General features: G+C 39.9%; 1 protein-coding gene and 1 pseudogene across 8 annotated transcripts in view; one reads left to right on the top strand and one right to left on the bottom strand.

Annotated features, from left to right (window-relative positions):
* Nucleotides 1-17,581, bottom strand: part of GK (glycerol kinase) — a 67,599-nt gene extending 50,018 nt beyond the window's left edge. For 5 of the 8 annotated variants that reach the window (XM_019710553.2, XM_074324211.1, XM_019710552.2 and 2 more), the window contains exons 1-3: nucleotides 17,318-17,528; nucleotides 5,179-5,252; nucleotides 3,671-3,777 (exon numbers count right to left, since the gene is read on the bottom strand). In XM_019710553.2, the coding sequence (XP_019566112.2) occupies nucleotides 3,671-3,777; nucleotides 5,179-5,252; nucleotides 17,318-17,395 (259 nt within the window). In that variant the 5' untranslated portion in view covers nucleotides 17,396-17,528. Of the gene's footprint in view, nucleotides 1-3,670; nucleotides 3,778-5,178; nucleotides 5,253-17,317 lie in introns of all 8 variants that reach the window. The other 3 variants (XM_074324212.1, XM_019710550.2, XM_019710555.2) reach the window with 3 other exon arrangements.
* Nucleotides 9,964-10,432, top strand: LOC141569700 (ubiquitin-conjugating enzyme E2 variant 2 pseudogene; annotated as a pseudogene).
* Nucleotides 17,582-17,829: the final 248 nt, after the last annotated feature.

The following is a 17,829-nucleotide window of genomic DNA, read 5'->3' as shown; positions in this document are numbered from 1 at the left end:
TCACATATGTTGATATATTCTTAATTTACAGTTTTCACATCTAAAATAGTGTTTCTAACTATCATTAAGCCCTTATGGTGTAATTAAATTACACTAGTATTTGAATCAAGGAGTCACTAATCTACATGATTTTAAATACTTGTTCTTCAGGAGAAAAAAAAAAAGGAGAAAAAAAAAAAGGATTCCAATACCAGACTCTTCATTCATCGTCTCCCACCTGATACAATCAAAACACCACATAAACTGTTTCAAAGCTGAGAGCATAGCATTCTCTGCAATTAGTTTCTCTTGTATCAAAAGTAGTTATCTCAGTGTTTGACAAATGGCCACATCCTTTCCTCCACCGCCTGGGTGACGCCTACTCAACAGAGTCAAAGGCATTTCCGTCACTTCAGGGGTCTCAGACACCTCATTCTCCCGTAGAACTTCCCAGCAGGAAGTTGGAGTTCCCATTTATCATTTGCAATTGTTAAAACTTGCTACAAGCACACACATTCCAGAGACTATTTTCTTAAAAACATTGATACCCCTCCCTTCAGGCACTTTTAATAGCCCCAGGCCTCCTCTGAGGCTTTTATTTTGCTCTCTGTTTTTAGTTTTTTGTTTTAAATGTGTTCCAATGACCAATTATGCTTTTATTTTTAAATAAGGATTCCCGTCATCCATAATTGAATCAAGACAACGTCCTGGAGTTGGTATATTATACGAATATAACATCCTGGAATATTTCCAAAGGCTTTTTTCTAAGTGTATTTTCTTAACTGTGGTAACTTTTCACAGGCAATTTTAAGCAAAATTTAACTAGAGGTGTTGAATGTAGCATTTAACTAGTTAATTTCACTAGGGACACTCAGTGTTAAGAAAAATACCCCTGAGAAAGAATATGTATGTGAAGCATGAACACCTGCTAGATAAGAGAGTAACAAATTGGGTTTTACATATGCCAGTCATTATAGTATCTGTAACTAAAAGACTGTGAGGCCAGGATATATATTTTATGTGTGTAACTTTCATATGCTCCTAAACAGATGAGCTAAAGTGAAGAATTACAAAACCCGAATGTGTTTACTCTGAGGAAGAGGGAATTAAAATTAGGAACTATTAAGAGAAGCACATGTGTTGGAATTAACACTTGGAAAAGTTTTCTTTAAAAAACAGAGGATTTCAAGGTAAAAATTGTAAGAGATTAGAACATTGAAAAAAGTTCAGAGGCACTGCATAATACCCGTGTGACCTTAGGAGAAACCAGTCATAGAGATGTGTTTAAGGCTGGAAGAGAATCCTGGGAAGCTATTCACTGGATTTTGATTGTCTGCAAGAAACCCAATTTTACTTGGCATGAAGGAACTGAATTAAGATAGAGGGGAAAGAAGGTATGCGTCATTTTCACATACACCAAACAAAAAAAGAGAAAAGGGAATGGTACCCGAGTGGGTCCAGAAGGCCAAGGCTCCGCAGTCTACCTTACCTATAAGGGGGGTAGAATGATGTCAAATCTTTGGCCGATCACCCTGGAATCTACAGCCTGGCTGTGGCTTTAAGCCACCTAGATGATTTACATCTGTGGTAATAGATATTTCAGCAGAGTGTACTGCTAAATGCCTTTTGTATGTTTATGCAGTTTAGACTATGAAAGTTGTGAGAACAACTCAAGGAAATGATTGGCAATCCCTTTGCACAGCCTATCTAAAACTTGGTGAATGCAGCTCTAAAAGAAGTTTGAAGCACTTCCACTTAGATGTAGGAATATAATGAGGGTAGGATATAAAAAATTGTCAACAAAATAGTAAATCTACGTGGGTGTTTCTTTTAAAAATCTGCAATAACAGAAATAACTATTATTACAGTTAATTTGCAATTATTGTGATTATTGGATTAAAATGTTTCCTCCACTTGACTATTAGTTGCATGACGCTATTTGTGCTGTTTCCCTGACACACCCAGCACATAGTAGGTACTCTGAGTTTGCTGAATGAACGGTTTTATGTTTAGTCTTTTTAAAGCAAGTTTTATTTATACAAATAGGGGGAAGTCTGAAAAAAATCAAAGTTTTATCTCAGATGTGCTGGTAAATCTTAGAGCCAAGAAAGATGGGTGAATCTCAAGGCACCACCATCACCAATAGATGGTTTCCTCTACATAGAGTTAAACTACCTAATGAAGGAAACAATAGCCCTTGAATGAACTTGAAAAATTTCAACTATAAAGAGATGGCGATTACCACATTATGCCTTTATACTAGTATGTCAATTTTAGATGATTAGATGGGTTATTACTTTCTCCCTGTATGAATGATGCAAAGCCAAACTTAGGTTGATACTCTATTAACACTACTAGGAATTAACAGTTATGTACCGTGTTTCCCCGAAAGTAAGACCTACCCCGAAAATAAGCCCGTTAAGATCGTCAGCCAGGCAGACGCATTTAGCATGTTATAACGATGTTCCGGAAGAAGATGACATGACTGTATTTGAATAAATGTAGATTGTTGTACATGAAAAAATAAGACACCTCCTGAAAATATGCCCTAATGTGTCTTTTGGAGCAAAAATTAATGTAAGACCCGGTCTTATTTTCGGGGAAATATGGTATAAGACCCGGTCTTAGTTTCGGGGTAACACGGTAATAGTCTAACACTCTAAAACAGTATTTCAGGGACATTTTAGAGGTAAAGTGTTTTGATTTGAAACAACCTCCCCCTCCCCTGCTATTCTTTATTCTGGTCTTTCTCTCCTCAGTAAAAAGCATCCCTATCTATCCGGGAGCTCCAGCAAAAACCCCAAGTATCATCATTGAGCCTTCCCCCCCCCATACCCCACTACTCTCTCTACGACCCTGACATCCAATCCATCAGCAACTTCTGGCCCTTGCTCTCCACCTCCACTGCTACCACTGTCTGTCAAGTCATCATCAGCTCTCAGGACTTCCACAGCAGTCTCCACACTGGTCTCCCAGCGTCCACACTTGCCTTTACTGTGCATTCCCCACACTGCTCCACATAGCAAGTCAGGAATTTCTTTAAAACGCAAATCAGATTCTCATTCCCTGTTGTCTTGCTTAACACTTTTTCATGGCTCTCTGTGATACTAATAATCACATCCAAGCTCCTAACTATGGCTACCAAGCCCTATCTACTTCTCCGCTTTCAGCTCTTACTACCCACCTTCACCCCTCGCCCTTCTTTTATTCTACTTTTGATATGCAGGCCTTCTTTTTGATCTAGGAATGTCCCTAACTTATTCCCACCTCAGGACCTTTACACATGCTGCTTCCTTTTCCTCAAACACTCTTCCCCAGATATTTGCATGGCTGGCCCCTTTTTGCCTTTGACACCTAAGTCAAGTGTCACCTCCTCAGAAAGGACTTCTCTGGTCATCCAGTCTAAAAGTAAGCCTCTCTAGGCACAACCACCATATCACTCAGTTTTATTTTCTGCATGGGACTTATCAGCATCTGAAGTTCGTTTCATTTGTCTGCTCTTATTGTTAGTCTCACTCCCACCAAAATAAAAGCTTCATCAAAACAGGGACCTAATCTTCCCGTTTATTGTTCTATCCTCAGTTCCCACAGAAACGCTTAGGGCTGCATAGGCACTCAATTATGTGCTGAATTAATTAATTAATTAGCTTGAGATAATCGTACCATGGAGTAAAATATTCTATTAAGATACCTTTTATGTTGGAAATATCAATATTGAGCTGTCCGAGTTTCTCACACGTTTTCTCTATACACTCATAGACAGACTGAAGAATTTCCTTAGGGTCTTGTTCCACCCATCTTTGAACAAAAGAATGTATTTGGTTAGTCCACAAGAAAGCAATACAACTGCAATTTATTTCTCTAGAAATATTCGCTTATGATGGTATGTCTGGTACATAAATTAAAATCAGATAAGCAAAGCAAAGAATACCTAACAGTAAAGAAATGATTTAAAGAAAAGTCTATTTCCCTTACATTTGTATTATTCTTCATGCAGTAATTAATCATTCAAAAGGAGGCAAATAATAACAGGTCACAAAATAGCAAATATTCTGCCTATTTTTAAATCATGTTTTCAACTCCAATAAGAAATTACTTCCCCAGTTCTTTATATCCCATGGGTTTGATGAATTGATAAACTATATATGTATGTTTCACTAGTTTTTTTCTAGGTGGACTGATATCTATGAAGCAAAAGGAATTCTGAAAACTCAAGTAAGTATACTAATCTCTCTTGCCACTTTTTCTCAAAACATTTTGTTAGATTTTAGGGGGAAATTTAAATTTGTTCTAATAACTATTTCAAGTAGACAAGCAATTGGTTGAAGTTTCCAGACCCAATTCTAGTGCAATTTTGGTAAGGTACCAGGGCCTCAGAACTGAAAGTCGCATAATAAATGACAAGGAAGAGAAACGTGGGAGAAATAAATGGTGACTGAGGAAACCCAAAAGTAGAAATGATACAAGCTAAAAGAATCCTACCTTAGGACCTACAAGTAGCAAGGAAATTCCAAATGCCTTTCCTCTCTACCGGTGACAGGCATTTGGGTCATCTCCAGTTTGAGTTATTATGAATAAAGCTGCTATAAACATTCATGTATAAGTATTTCTATACACATATGCTTTCATTGCTCTTGGATTAATTCCTAAGGATGTAATGCTGTAGATGTATGGTTGATTTTATAAGAAACTGACACAGAATTTTTCAAAGTGGTTGTATCATACACATCAATAAATTTTAAATATACTTAGCATTCCATGTACTCACAATTACTACTTATGAACATTATTCCCAAATAGGATGATTTTAGTATTAGATACGTGAATGCTTTTTAAAATACATATCTTTATTTAAGGGAAAAACCCTTACATTCAAATCAGCAAAGCAGCAGTTTGGCAATGATGGGGACACAGAAGTAAATGACTTCAAAGTCAATGTTGAATTTCCAATAGTTAACACTGCCCTCCTTACTTTACTATATCATCCCCTTCTTTTCTATCACTGAATTCCTAAGCCATCAGTTACCCACATGTTTTGCTGAGCTACCAAGTTATTGCTTCTTTTCTTGACTAATACCTATCCCTTAAGTCTTCACAGGAGTGTGTTCAGCCAAGTTTACTTTACAAAGCCCCAGGGCAATGAGGTGAGATGGACTAATAAATGTGATTTATCTTTATATATTAAATTAGGAAACATACCCTTCTTTTGGAAACTCTTGTTTTATTTCCACTTGATGGTGACTAAGTAGTTCGGCCGTTTTTGAATTGAAAACCTGAAAAAGATATTGCAACATTATGGTCAAAATGCAGGCAGAGAGCAGATATTGAAAATTATTCAGCAACTGAAGCTCTTATTCACTGATGGAAACAGTCCAACCAAATGGAATGCCATACAAGATGTTCTACTTCTCTTCAGATAGAAACATAAAATTATAAGGTAGCTTCAGAAATAATGTCTCTTTAGATAAATAGAAACTTATTGAAGATAAAGCTGAAGTGGCAATTCTGTATTCTTTAAAAAAAACAAAAATGGCTCCAGAGGGAGGAAAGTTAATATATCAACCAATTAATAATACGGATTTCTTTTTGAGACTAGGAAAACCAACAATAAAGGAGAGCTGGCAAAATGCTGATAGTAACTATATTGTTTTTCATCTGGGAGTTCCTATACTAGAGTACCAAAGCACTTAGTCTTTCAGAGTAAGAATTCATATTTTCATTAAAGTTAACTTCCAAAATCACTGTAATTGCAGTAGTACAGTCAGATCCAATTAGGTACGTGCTCCCATGCCTAGGTTTCCTGTGAGAGAAAATTACCTGAGTGCAGATTAAGAAAGAGAAAGAAATAAGAGCCTGTGCACTCTGAGTCACTGCTCCCCTCCCTCCCTACCACACATACACCTCCTTTTTCATTGGAAGCGATAAACATAATAAAAGCATGAAGGCAAATTCTCAAGCCCTTTAAGGAGATAAAGTATCTTACAAGTCAAAGGTTAACTTAACACATCATAAGCAAAAGGCACTTGGCAGAACTCCATTTAATTTACAACTTAGCACTAGGGTATGTTCTAGGATGTCCACTTTATTTGCCCTGTTGTATTTGCTGAAGTATCTCTAGGGCCTAGAATAGTGCCTGGCACAGAGCGGATGATTAATAAATGTTTGTTGAATGTCTAAAAAAATATGGTCTATCAGTACTTACTAGGAGAAAACTTACCAAATAAAATGGGAAAGTTATGTGGCAGAAACTCTAGAAAGAAACCACAGTTGTATTCTTTCTATTCATATTACTGCTGCTCCCAGGGTCTACTCTCAAATCCCCAAAGGACTCTGGGTTAAGAAACAAGGTGTGGTTACCAGAGGGTAAGGGGGAGAGGCGTGGAAGAAGAGGGTAAAGGGGATCGAATATATGGTGATGGAAGGAGAACTGACTCTGGGTGGTGAACTCACAATGTGATATATGGATAATGTATTACAGAATTGTACACCTGAAACCTATGTAACTTTACTAACAATTGTCGCCCCAATAAACTTTAATTTAAAAAAAATGAAAAGAGAAAGAAACAAGGCATCCATTTTTGCTGGCTGGATTCTTAAATAAAACCTCATTAGCAGACCTATGGGGCTATGAATGGAGTAGGACTCTTCTTCTATCACCTCCTAGTTTTAACTAGGCTAACTTCAGGAGCCTCACACTAAAGATGGATTGATCGGCCTTTAGAATAGGTAAAGGAAAGGGAAAGATGTTGGTAAATTCCATTTGCCATACTGGAGCATGATGCCTTCTGATCACAGAGCATCTGGATGTAACAGAATGAAGCTTGGACCACCCTACTTCTTTAGAGCACTGAATCTGAGGAAAATACAGACATCACCTTTAGCTGTTTAGGATTTGACCCTGTGCACCACTCCCAAGTTTGTCAGAAACTTTTTAATGTTTTTGGAATCTGCAACTTTCTTAGTGAAACGCCATCCAATAGATATATAATGCTCTCACTTATATGTAGAATCTAAAGAACAGAATAAATGAACAAAACAGACTCATAGATACAGAGAACAAACTGATGGTTGCTAGATGGGAAGGGGGTTGGAGGGCTGGGTGAAAAAGGTGAAGGGATTATTAAGTATAAATTGGTTGTTACAAAATAGCCACAGAATGTGAAATACAGAATGGGGAATATAGTCAGTAATACAGTAACAAGTATGTATGGTGTCAGATGGGTACTAGACTTATCAGGGGATCACTTCATAAATGATATAAATGCCTAATCACTGCACTGTACACATGAAACTAATATAAAATAATATTGAATGTCAAATATATACATGTATAGTCAGTGGTATTGTAATGTCAGAGGGGCAGTAGACTCCTTACTTTGAGAGTAAATATTGTTTTCTACACCTGAAACTAATAATGTAGTGCAAATTACAAATGCAATCCACATTAAAAACAGTAAAAAGAAACAGGTGAAATTATTTTTAATAACACATTTTATTTAAACCAGTATATCTAAAAATTATCATTTGAACACGTGATCAATATAAAAATTAATGAGATCTTTAACATTTTTTTAGTACTAAGTCTTTGCAGTCTGGTCACAAAACAGGTTATTATATTGACATTAGGTCACCTGCCCACCTCAAGAAAAATTTCCATGCATCAAGGAAAGCTGTAAAATGGCACACAATCTCCAACTCTGAGGCACATCCCCCTTAGGTATTAAGTCTGGCTGCAAGGGACCCAAGGCTTAGCTAAAGCTATTAACGTGCCTATAATTTTAAAAAAAAGCAGAGGTTTTCTCTCATCCTGAAAGTTGGCTTTTTGATCCCTACCATCCAAAAAAGTACATGCATCAGCAGGCATTTGGCAGCGATTAACATCTCTTTGGTCTTTTTCTCGGCCTGTGACAGCTTTCAGGGGAATTTATCTTTAACATGTTATCGTCAACCCTCTAAAAGTTCCCAAAAAGTTCCTTCCTTGGGAACTCTAGCTACTCTATGTACAAATATTTTGGTCCCTCCTCTTGTGCCTTTTTAATAAAATGGACCAATTTAGCCAAAATAATTTAAAACTCAAATGGCGATTCAGGAAAATGTTTAAGTTCACCTCAAGGCTCCCTCTCCCCTTACAGGAGAGAATTCCAAACCTCTCAGGGAGAATGGACTGCATCATTCTTTGATTGATATTCAAAAGGACTTTTTTAAAGCCTCCTCCCCTAAACTCACATAAACAATATACCCAGGGTGAAAGAAGCAAATGAGGAATGATGTAGTCCGAAGGGTAGGTCAACCTATGACGTTAAATTACAACCAAATTATTTGGGGGATTGAGGGTAAGTGTCCTTATCTTACAAAGCTGTGCGAAACCAGAAAAGCAACTCTAGAAGCAGTTCAAAGCCCACCTATCTTTACCATCCTCAAGTCCTAAGACTGAAGATAAAAAATAGCAAAGGAGGGGTTTTCATGTCCTTGTTTGTTTTTTAAAGCAGTATAAACTGCTGCTCTGGCTCCAAGGCTCCATGCCAAAAACAAATACAAATCTTCATTGTCTCCTTCACAAATATTAATAAAAGTCTTAGCCATCTGAACAAATAAACTTATTCCAACTGCTATAAATTAGTGGGTTTTATGCTTTATTGTACCTGTCTCATGGCTAAAATGTTAAAAACAAAACTATCAGGTCTCTGGTTGCATCTGTCTGTGTGTATGTATGTACCCCTCCAGAGAATATTACTAGAACTGATTTGTAAAGAGGTCTGTTTAATTGGCTTAAAGGAAATAAATGCTTATATAAAAGTTCTCAAAAATAGAAAACTATCCAAATGGCTTTTCAGGATTACGTGATCTGAAAATATATTTGCTATTAAAGCCTGTTTGAGTTTGGTTTGGTTAAATAGGCATGTCCTTAGAGCATCATTGTTAAGTATAACACGTTTATTCTGCTTGGGTTTACTAGTCCATGTTTTCTCTGTTGCAAAATTTGTCAGCAAGGAAAATAACTCAGTATGACAAAATTTTCATAATTAACCTAAACACACAATTATTGAGAATAAGTAAAATAAATAGATGTAGATGGATTTAAAAGTTTTTAGGTAAATTTTTCAGCAATATTTAAGTTGTATGGTATATGTCCTTAAATAGTTTCTGAAAACCTTTTGGTAACTTGAAACCTCACAGTTTTGCTAGGTTAAGTTAAATGATGAGTCAAGTCAAATTCACCGAGTATGTAGATCATTTCCAAACATGATAAACTACTGAATCATTAATTGTTAAATAAGTCTAAGTTTAACTACTCTTGACTTTTTAATCACCGATAAACCAAAGGATAAATTTTAGACCTGCTAATATGGCAGAAGAGAACTCCATGCTGGGCTGGGCCTTAACTGGGAAGCAAAGAGCTCAGGACTGGGAGGCCTGCAGAGCTGGGGGTGAGGGGTCAAGCCTAAGCCCTGCCCAAAAGACTTTACCACTACCGGTGCTGTGATGACTGCAACTAGAGTGTTTCCCCAAAAATAAGACCTAAATGGAAAATAAGCCCTAGCATGACTTTTCAGGAGGACATCCCCTGAACAACATAAGCCCTAATGCGTCTTTTGGAGCAAAACTTAATATAAGACCCGGTCTTATTTTCAGGGAAACACGGTACTTTTATTACCATTACTACTATTCCTACTACTACTGCCACCATCGGTATGTGACAGAGTTAGGATTTGAAATCACCAGTTCTAATCTATATTCATCTCTAAGCCCAAATCACAAATCGGTTCCAGACTTTGTTTGGGGGGGGAGGGCAATTCAAAAGGGAAGAAACAAAGAAAGTTAATGTAGGAAAAGATTTGAGCACAGTGCAGGTACATAGCACACACACAAAAGTGTAACCAATACTACTGTTATTATTACTGCAACTTATTGTTTTTGTTGTTACTATTACTACTATTGTTACCTATAAGAGGTAGTATCAGAAGTCACCAGGAACTGCAGGAGATGGCAGTCTCCACAGGAGTTATTTTCTTACAATTTTCGCTTGTTCGAAGAACTTGAAGGACAAAAAGGAGTAGGCTGGGGTCTTGAAGATGATGAATGTGACACTTAACAGGGGGACAGGCATGATTATTGGGCCACCAAGGACAAATTATGAAAACAATATATAGCCTGAAAGTAGAATGTGGACCTAAATACCCAGACACTCCTCCATCAGTTAGATTTGTAACCAAAATTAATATGAATGGAATAAATAATTCCAATGGAATGGTGGATGCATGGAGCATAACAGTGTTAGTTAGCAAAACGGCAAAATTCATACAGCATTAAAATTGTACTCCAATAGCTAACACATCTAAAGATATCCAAAGAAAATATGAAGCTTCCACAGCCACCAGAAGGACAAACATACAATTTTTGGATCTCAAACTTGTCTTACATCAACAATCTTCTACTCATGTTAATGTCTTGATTAAATATCACAATGCAAAATACCCACACATTAGTAAAAGAATTCCAACTGGTAAACATGACTTGGACATTTGTAAGAATACATTTAACATATGTACACCAATTATGTGTTCAGGTAACAGAAGGAAAAATGCAGCACAATTTTTTTTAAGGCACTGTCATTTAAATATAAACCTGGAGCACTCAAAATAGAGTTCAGGCTTACAAGATGAAAGCATGGTGAGACAGCTATGGAAGCGTGTGTGTTTCTAAAAAGTAAAAATCTCAAGAAGGAAACAGAAACAGTGGGCCAGCCCAGTGGCTCAGGTGATTGGAGCGTAGTGCTCCTAACGCCAAGGTCGCCAGTTCGATTCCCACATGGGCCAGTGAGCTGCACCCTCTACAGCTAAGATTGTGAACAACAGCTCTCCCTGGAGCTGCCGTGGGTTGCTGTGTGCGGCCGGTGGCCAGCGTGAGCTGCTGTGGGCTGCTGTGTGCTGCCATGAGTGGCTAGCGTGAGTGGCCGTCAGCCAGCATGAGCTGCTGTGTGCTGCCGTGGGCTAACGTGTGTGCTGCCATGAGTGGCCGGTGGCCATCGTGAGCGGCTCGCAGGTGGCGAGAGCTACTGCCTCGGGGGAGGGGGGGAGCACAAGGCTCATAATACCAGCATGGGCCAGGGAGCTGTGTCCTACACAACTAGACTGAGAAACAATGGCTTGAACCAGAGTGAGGGGGAGGCAGAAGGGGGAAAAAAAAAAGAAAAAAATGGCATGCTTTATCCATCTCTCTTAGGGAAAGATTTTTATTTTTTTTAAGGAAGGCGCAACTCAGTGGCCCATGTGGGGACCGAACTGGCAACCTTGGTAACCTTGGTATTATTAGCACCATGCTCTAACCAACTTAGCTAACCGGACAATTTAAAGTGAAAGACAATTTAAAAATCTAAAGTAACAGGTACAATGAATATTGTCACACATCGTTTTAATTTTTGAAGCGGTGTGGTGCTGACTACTAACAGCAGCAAAAATATATCCAGGATTGTTTTGTACCTGTATTTATAATAAAAAAATGTCAGGCCGGCCCAGTGGCTCAGGCGGTTAGAGCTCCGTGCTCCTAACTCCGAAGGCTGCCGGTTCGATTCTGACATGGGCCAGTGGGCTCTCAACCACAAGGTTGCCAGTTCAACTCCCACAAGGGATGGTGGGCTCCGCCCCCTGCAACTAAGATTGAACACGGCACCTTGAGCTGAGCTGCCGCTGAGCTCCTGGATGGCTCAGTTGGTTGAAGCACATCCTCTCAACCACAAGGTTGCAGGTTCGACTCCCGCAAGGGATGGTGGGCTCCGCCCCCTGTAACAATGGCAACTGGCACCCTCCACAACTAAGATTGAAGGGACAACAACTTGACTTGTCCTGGAAGTACACACTGTTCCCCAATACCCCAATAACGTCGTGTTCCCCCTCCCAAATAAAATCTTTTAAAAAAATGTCGTGGGGAAGGTCGATGAATTTCTGTTAAGAGCTGTTCCTGTGTTACATGTAACAGACATGGTAAATATTTGTTTACAGTCTTTGTTTGACAAACCATGCATTTAAGTGAAATCAACAAAAAGGAAATAGGTGTATGGATATGTGATTTTCAGATTAAAGTTAGTCTTAAAAATGTAAATAAAATGTGTATCATGTCCTCAAAAAGAAAAAAGAAGTCACCAGCTCTATACACGTATCTCTACGCCCAAATTATGACATGACGCAATTCTACATTTAGAGGAGGGGGATAGTTAGAAAAATGAACAAGGAAAATTAATTTTTATAAAAAGTTGTTTAAAAAGAACTTTCTGAAACAACACATGCCCTCTCTGTCTTAGAAGGAGAGTGGTGGAGAGAGGAAATGCTGCCCTTACTAAGTTAACTGCCCTTTAGGCTTGCCTCACTCATCCTATGACTAATTCAGCCATCCCATCATAAACATGCACATTCATTTCCCTCCCCATGTGATTTCCCCACTAGCCTACCCTATTAAGCCACACTCAACTTTACTATGTGATGAGACATTTATTCAGAAATGTAAACTCCCTCTCTACGACACTAGGATACTATATAAATTTGAATGACCTAAAATAAAAATACTAGCTACAAATGTTACACTGAAAACTTGACTACAAAAGGCATAATGGCATCTTCCAACAAGCCACAGAAGTAAAGAAAACATAGCAAATGGCACTGTATTTTTCTTAAAAATGAAATTGTAGCCAATTGCTTATACATATACATCTAATACATCTGTAGTTGATTAATTTCACTTTTTCCAAGACCTCACAGGTTTACCTTCCTAATCTTCCAACCCAAGAGTTGTAGTCAACACATCTGAGCCCCTCTCTGCTGATGTCTATTCATGCGATGAGCACCTACCTCATGCCAGAGGCTGTGTTAGGCTTTGGGAAGGGGGAAAAAAAGAAAAAGAAAAGACACCATTCTGGCTCCTCAAGGAGCTCAAATTTGAAAGCTCCTAACACACTTGTGAAAGACAAGAGGACAAGAGGGTGGCAGCTCTCTGGTGAGAATGTATTCTTGCCATTTGTGTAACATGATGGGCAAGAAAATAAACCAACTTGGTGGGGGGGAAAAAACCCATCAAAGAATCACAACTATAGTTATCACAAGAGTGGCCCCATTCCAGCTATGAACCAAATAAGTTTTACCAAATTTATTGTTCATTAGTCCTGGCCCCTAATGGGTGCTTAATAAATGTTTTAAACAAATAAAAGAAAGAAAGCGGAAATTCGTATGCGGTCTCTAAGTATAATGAGACAACTAGAGCCAAGGCACCCCTTCTTGCCAAAACAAGCACAGAACTACAATTCTAGTCATTCTTTATAGACGCTGGCTATTGGAACAAAATTATTATGCAACCATTATCCATAGTGACTACACCTGAACCCCGCCCAGGACCTGCTGAGTCACAGTATGATCAAATCAGCAGTACTTATCCAAAGGCAAAATTTTTTACATATTGCAAAACCAAGCTGTACATATATTTTTCTTGGTGAAGATTCATTTATCACCATAATCAGATTGATAGGTGGGTAGGTGGTCTTCTCCAGCCTCCCATGTTCTCTTTTCAGTACTCCAGGCAGCCAGGGAGCCTAAGACAGGAGTTAGGGAGAACAGGCTCCTAGACTTGAATCCTAATTCCACCAGATACTCTGCCACCTTGGGGACAATCCCAAGCACAGGGAGGACAGACAGGCTTCTGAGTAAGACAGACCTGGACTCGAATCCTAGTTCCACCAGATACTCAGTGACCTTGGGCACAATCCCCAGCAAGGTCTAATTACCTATGTAAAGGAACTTAATAATACTACCAGAATCACAGTTATTATAAGGATTAAATGAGATAATGCTCGAAAAGTCCTTGCTTTAAAGTCACAACACATTCTAAGCCTTTGTTTTAACATTCAATTTAATGGACGAAAAAAACAAAGTTACCAAATGAAAGAAGGAAGATGACTGTAAGCTGCAACTTTGTCTTATAAACAAACGGCCTCTCCTTAAAACCTGTTACAGTAATTATATTTCCAAGAAGTCGCTACTCTGCAATCTGAGTAACCATGTGCCAACCGGAGTTCACTTTCCTATCAGACAAGTTGGAAATTTTCCTTTAGTACAAATCATATGCGTAGGTTGCCAAGATTAATTCTTTCACAACTGGAGGAAGAAATGAATATGTTCTAAAATTACAGGTCTATTAGTAAAATAGAAGAAATTACATAATCAAACATACCCAAGTCAGAAAGTTCTAAGACTTTTTTGACTAGGTATAAAGGATAACCAGAATTAAAATTCAGTTGACCTATGAAAATCAAAATTTATTCAATATGTATAAAGTGCTACTTATAGGCAAAACAGGTGTTCATTTGTGAAGATGTTTTAAAGAATAGAAAGAGATGAAGACTTTAAAAGGAGGTCCTCTGAAGTGCAGCAGGCATAGAATTATAATACAAAGTATGTGACAAGAGCTACTAAGAAAGATATAAGAAAAGTGCTGTAGGAAGGGGGAGAAATTCTGCCTAAGGGTTTGAGGAGAAGGCAGTTGAGCCCCTATTTGGAGGCAGAGTAGAATTTCAAGAAGGTATAGGGAATAGGGGAGGACGCATTTCCCTTGGATGAAGGAGGATGAATAAAGAAATCTTGTGGGGGCAGCCCGTTAGCTTAGTTGGTTAGATGGCTCAGTTGGTTAGAGCGCGGGGCTCTTCACAACAAGGTTGCCGGTTCCATCCCCGCATGGGCCACTGTGAGCTGTGCCCTCCACAACTAGATTGAAACAACTACTTGACTTGGAGCTGATGGGTCCTGGAAAAAATTTTAAAAAAAAATTTTTTTTTAAATCTCGTGTCCTTTATGGGAGAAGGTTAGTATTCCTAGCAGAGAAAAGGGGAGAAGAAAGCTTGGCGAGTTTATTGGTCCTGTAAAAGTTGAATTAGATATGCAAATTGATGAATAATGGTCAGGAAATTATTTAAATACCTTTAACTTTATAAGCTTCCTTATGACAGTCTTATTCACCTTAGTTTTTGTGAAAACGTAAGCAATTATTTTTGAGTCATAATTACAACATGGAACAATGTAACTGGAATAACTCCTGGGAATCATCTTGTGATTGAAGCACTTATTCAGCAATTCTATTATCTGCATTTTGCAGGGAGTGGTTTAGCAAGCTCTTTCCTTATAACCAAAGGGGAAAACACCTCGCTAAACCATTCCCCAGTTTTTCTCTAGTACTTCGCACAGGATCTCTAAATCTTTGCTCTACCTCTGAAGCATTCTTTCCTAGTTGTAGTTTCTCAAGGAGTGGAAAACTATTGATCAACTTTTACACTACTTTTATAAACAGGATAGGAAGCTCCTGAATTTGCACCTTAGCTTACTGAGAGATCAGGCCATACAGAGCCCAATAAACAGAAACCCAATTTCAAAGGCCCATGTTAATGTCACACAATGAACCAGTGATTGTGAGAATATGAAGTAGACTTAGTCCTTTCCCCACTAGTGCAGAAAGATGTCTGTTGGGCAACAGAATCTGAGGGATCAAAAACAACCTGCAGTAGACAAACACCACTGGGCTACATGGACAGCAACAGTGAAGAGCTGAAAGGAAGACAAGCAAAGTCAGCCTGGCTCCTAAAAAGCCTACAAAAGTTATAAAATATTTTACCCAGTTTCAGAGAGAGCAAAGGCTGTATAAACTTGAAAACAACCTCTATGTTTGGTTTGCCCCCCACTGTGCTTTATGAACTAGTTGCCAATATTCAAGAGGAGGAAGATTTCACTGAAAACTTGAGATGACCAATTTTTCTTGAAGAATTTGAATATCTGGCGACGCTGGGCTTGTGTTCCTGCTTGGCAACTATAGACTACCCCCCCTTAGCCTGATTCTGCTCCCCAGCTGCCTGCCCTCCCTGTTACCTGCCTGGTCCCTGCAGGCATTTGCGCAGGCAATTCTTGACTATGGCTTCAAAACTCAACAGGCAGCACACAAGTCTTAATGGTCTGTCTTCATTTTAAACATACAATGACGATTATACATTTTATATATTAATTAATTCCAGTTAGGTAGACCTTCTTACTTATGATTCAGGATTACCTTATAAACATTTTATGAAAATAAGACAAAATAAAACCTGTTCTGGGTGATCAAAAGATAAACAATGTAAAAGACTGTAAAACTATGTCTTGGCGACTCAGAGCAGGGTAACTAACTCATGAAGTAAGATTTAAACTAAAATTGGACTGAAAGCATTCCAGTTTAGACAAGAGAGAGGAGTATCAAAATGAAGGCATAAATGCAGGTTTTAGTCAACTGGCCGGCTAAACAGAAACTTGGAACAATATATACACTGCATATATAATGTATACATATAATATATATCCACATACATATACATATTAATAAAGCACAAAACATGATGAGGTAAAGTAGTGAAGATGGAGCTAAATAATCATTAAATATTTAATTTACATCAACTTGTCAGGTTAGTCAAATGTCCACTAAAGCAAGGGCTCTTAACCAACAACCGTTTATTGAAATTACTTTTAAATTATCTTACTGAACTCAGTGCTAGATCACTTTAAGAGCAAGTTTCCTAGCACTCACTTAAATAGCACTGGTAAAGTAAAACTCTGCTGCCATTCATGATAAATAGAAACAGAATTTCCCTGTCATTTTACCCTGCGAAGCATGAAATGTTTGTAATAGGCAAACTATTAAAACTGAAATTTGTGAGTCTTCAAAATTAAGTAAAGATTCTGGTAAAGGCAGTGTACTGTCTTTTCCATAATGTGTCCTGCCACCCCCATCTCCCCGGTACCATTCAACCTTCTGCAATTTCTGTGGGATAGGATGACAACGCATCATCACGCTAATAATGTATTTGTTCTACTGATCCAAACGGCGTTGTGTTAGGCTACCACAGCCGTGACACAGCTTTCCCCCCATCCAAGGACGTCCTGCGCCCCGCAGGCCAAATGCTCCGGAGGAAGACCGCAGCAGCGGTCAATGTGGCCACCTGTCCTTGGCTGCAAGCGGGCCGCTCCGCACGGATGCTCGGCGATTCCTAGCACCCTTTTGGAGGAGGTGTGCCCCTATTAGTAGATGACCCCGCTCCACCACCAAGGCCGGGGCTGCTCAGCTCGCCCGCCGTGTTCGCGAGAGGCCGAGGTCCCCCAGGCCCGGGCGGGGCAGCTCCAGCGTGGCAGGTCCTGCTCCGGGGGCCTTGGCCTCCTTCCCTTGCCTAGAGGCTAGGGCCCGGGACAGGGGGAGGCGCGGGATGGGGACGCGACACCCAGCGCCGGTGTCCCGGGGCTCCCGCCCGGGCTCACCTCCTCCTCAAATGTCACCCCGGGCTCACCAAAAAGCGCGTCGAGCTGGTGCCCTGGTCCACTGCCCCTACCAATGGCCCCAAAACTGCTTTCTTCGGTGCTGCCATGAAACCAGCTTCGGGTCGACGGGCGATCGCGGCCGGTTTCCCGGATAACGGCAGAGAGTGGGGGAGGTGCAGGCGGCGAGTCCCGAAGGCTAGGAGGCTAGTGAGCGCAGAACGATCAGACAGCGTTCCAGGCGGCCCCTTTACCCGCGCGGAGTCTCCTCACCCCGCCCATCTGGCTCAGGCCACGCCCCCAATCGCGTTCCCCAGGACTCCGGGGGCGTGGCGGGAGGGGCGCTGTCTGTTGGGCTGGCCAATCAGCAAACGCAGAAAGACGCGGAACGTACAGACAATTAGATAGTTGCGTGACGTCACGGGGGCGGGGCCTGGGTGCGGCGGGGGCGGTGGCCGGCGCAGTAGGTCACGTGGGGCCCGGCGACCCGGCGGCGACGGAGGCAGCCTGTTGTAGGGCTGTGGGCGGAGGCGGTTGCTGCCCA

The sequence above is a fragment of the Rhinolophus sinicus genome, chromosome X, assembly GCF_036562045.2.
Source record: "Rhinolophus sinicus isolate RSC01 chromosome X, ASM3656204v1, whole genome shotgun sequence".
In the NCBI taxonomy this organism is placed as follows: Eukaryota; Metazoa; Chordata; class Mammalia; order Chiroptera; family Rhinolophidae; genus Rhinolophus; species Rhinolophus sinicus.
This window is presented reverse-complemented; position numbering and strand designations above follow the sequence as displayed.